At 42.1% G+C, this 1,978-nt stretch overlaps 1 protein-coding gene and 1 long non-coding RNA gene across 2 annotated transcripts in view; one reads left to right on the top strand and one right to left on the bottom strand.

Moving 5' to 3' along the window:
- Nucleotides 1-1,293, bottom strand: part of apoeb (apolipoprotein Eb) — a 2,350-nt gene extending 1,057 nt beyond the window's left edge. Inside the window, exons 1-4 of the mRNA XM_032518797.1 lie at nucleotides 1,096-1,293; nucleotides 851-916; nucleotides 597-747; nucleotides 91-378 (exon numbers count right to left, since the gene is read on the bottom strand). Of these exons, the coding sequence (XP_032374688.1) occupies nucleotides 91-378; nucleotides 597-747; nucleotides 851-893 (482 nt within the window). The 5' untranslated portion in view covers nucleotides 894-916; nucleotides 1,096-1,293. The remainder of the gene's footprint in view (nucleotides 1-90; nucleotides 379-596; nucleotides 748-850; nucleotides 917-1,095) is intronic.
- Nucleotides 1,223-1,978, top strand: part of LOC116691332 (uncharacterized) — a 2,703-nt gene continuing 1,947 nt past the window's right edge. Inside the window, exon 1 of the long non-coding RNA XR_004332460.1 lies at nucleotides 1,223-1,309. This is a non-coding gene — a long non-coding RNA (uncharacterized LOC116691332). The remainder of the gene's footprint in view (nucleotides 1,310-1,978) is intronic.

Here is a 1,978-nt window from a genome sequence, read left to right as displayed (position 1 = left end):
GGGGGGGAAAGAAGAGAGAAGACATTTACTTTTCATATTAGCAAGGACAAGAACGAGTTTGAGAGTGTGAAAATCCTCCACCCCACTTACTTGCGAATCTCCTCTGTGTCTTTGTTCAGGCGCTTCTTCAGCTTGTGGGTGTAGGTGCCGATGCGGCTGCGGACATCATCAGTGTTCTGCTCCATCATGGTCTTGAGCTCACCCAGATATTCAACGCTGCGTTCTTTGGCATCCAGCATGTCCTTCTGGAGTTTGTTGCCCAGAAGCTGAATGTCTTGCGACAGCTGGCCAGTGGAGCTATCGGTGTAGGGGCTCAGCTTGGTCTGGATGTCATCTTTGTATGCTGACAGCTCTGCCATGCTGTCAGAGATCAGAGTGCTGAAAGCAGAGGAACAAGATGGTCAGACATGAGGACAGAATAGGGCTGTAAGCAAAGTGCAAGGATGAGAGGTTAGAGAGAAGTAATGTTTGGAAAATAAGAGTAAGAAAAATGTGTTAAAGGAAACCAGTTGGAAGTAATCAAAATTTAGTGTATAAGTAAACAAATCACTGCCTATTGAAATTAAAAAGGCATCAACATGTTGAAGTTAACTTACTCTAGCTCCCTGGTGAGCTGAGAGGCCTTGAGTTCCTGCACAACTCCATCAGCTTTTTGGTTCAGCTCAGCAACGTACTGCCAGAAACGATCCACGGTGTCCTCCCAGCTTTTTAGGGTGGCATCAGGGAGCACAGCACGAGCATTGCAGCCTATCATGGGCCATTTGGAAAAGTTGTATAAATATCACATCCAATTTAATTTAAAACAAGTTAGTGGTGGTGGTGGTAAATTCCAGACCAGTAGTACACTTACCAGTGATGACTGTCAGAGCAAGAATCAGAGCTACAGTCTTCATGGTTGTTGGATAGATAGATACACCTGTAAATTAAAGGGGGGGGGGGTAAGCAATAAACAATGCAATACAAACCGATAAAGAGTTTCTGCCATGATAGGTAGTACAGAGTTTTAACGTCCTCCTCTACATTTTAAATAAATATGACCCAGCTAAGGCCATAAGAAGTATGTATCTCTGCACGCTGTGCAGCCCTGTCACTCACCTGAGAGGTTGAGCTTCCTCCGTGCGCCCTGAGCAGTGACTGAGGGCTTTTATACAGTGGCGGGAGACTGTTGCTGCCGCGCGTGAAGGGGTGGGGTGGGCGTTGATTGCTCGCGCGCGTTCACGTGGTCAACATGATTTGTCTGCACAGATTGCTGTTTTCCTCCACGCAACGTGCCACCAACACTGCGTCCGAAGTTCCGACTTTTTCACAGGTTTGCATTCTTTGAGGGCGTGATTGAGCAATCTGGCAGTCACAAGAATAACGGGGTGAAAGTTTCACGTGTCCTTAAAAATATCAACACCGTTTACAAATGTTCAACAACAATCAACACTGTCAGAAGAAAGTGGTAGAAAGTGACAAAGCCCCTTTCCTAAAGCTATTTTTGGGGTATTCATTATATGAACATTTATTCTATTCAGAGGTGGAAGTAAAAGTAGCCACACCACAATGTAAATACCCCATTAGAAGAAAAGGTAGTGAAATGAAGCTACCTTGTGCTCTGATGCCAGTTACATGTCATGTTTGTAAAACCCGAATCTGTAAAAGTAACTATGGCTGTCAAAAAAGCAAATACATACAGTAGAGTATAAAGCACAATTTTCCCTCTAAAATGTGAAGTAGAAGTATAAAGTAGCATACAAATTAAACACTTAAGAAAACTTCAATTACCTTACAAGTGTAGATGTAGGTTACAATACCTGTAAATGTACCTGGTTAAATTCCAACATGAATGCATGAGTTAATTACACATGTAACTTGTTGCCATGGTAACTCAATACACTAGCAGGATGCCATGATTTAGAATAGTGTGCAACAGTATATTAATAATTATAGATTTAGTGTTATAATATATATATATATATATATATATATATATATA

This window comes from Etheostoma spectabile, chromosome 6 (genome assembly GCF_008692095.1).
Source record: "Etheostoma spectabile isolate EspeVRDwgs_2016 chromosome 6, UIUC_Espe_1.0, whole genome shotgun sequence".
In the NCBI taxonomy this organism is placed as follows: Eukaryota; Metazoa; Chordata; class Actinopteri; order Perciformes; family Percidae; genus Etheostoma; species Etheostoma spectabile.
The sequence above is the reverse complement of the archived record's forward strand: the minus strand, read 5'-3'. Positions and strand labels throughout refer to the sequence as shown.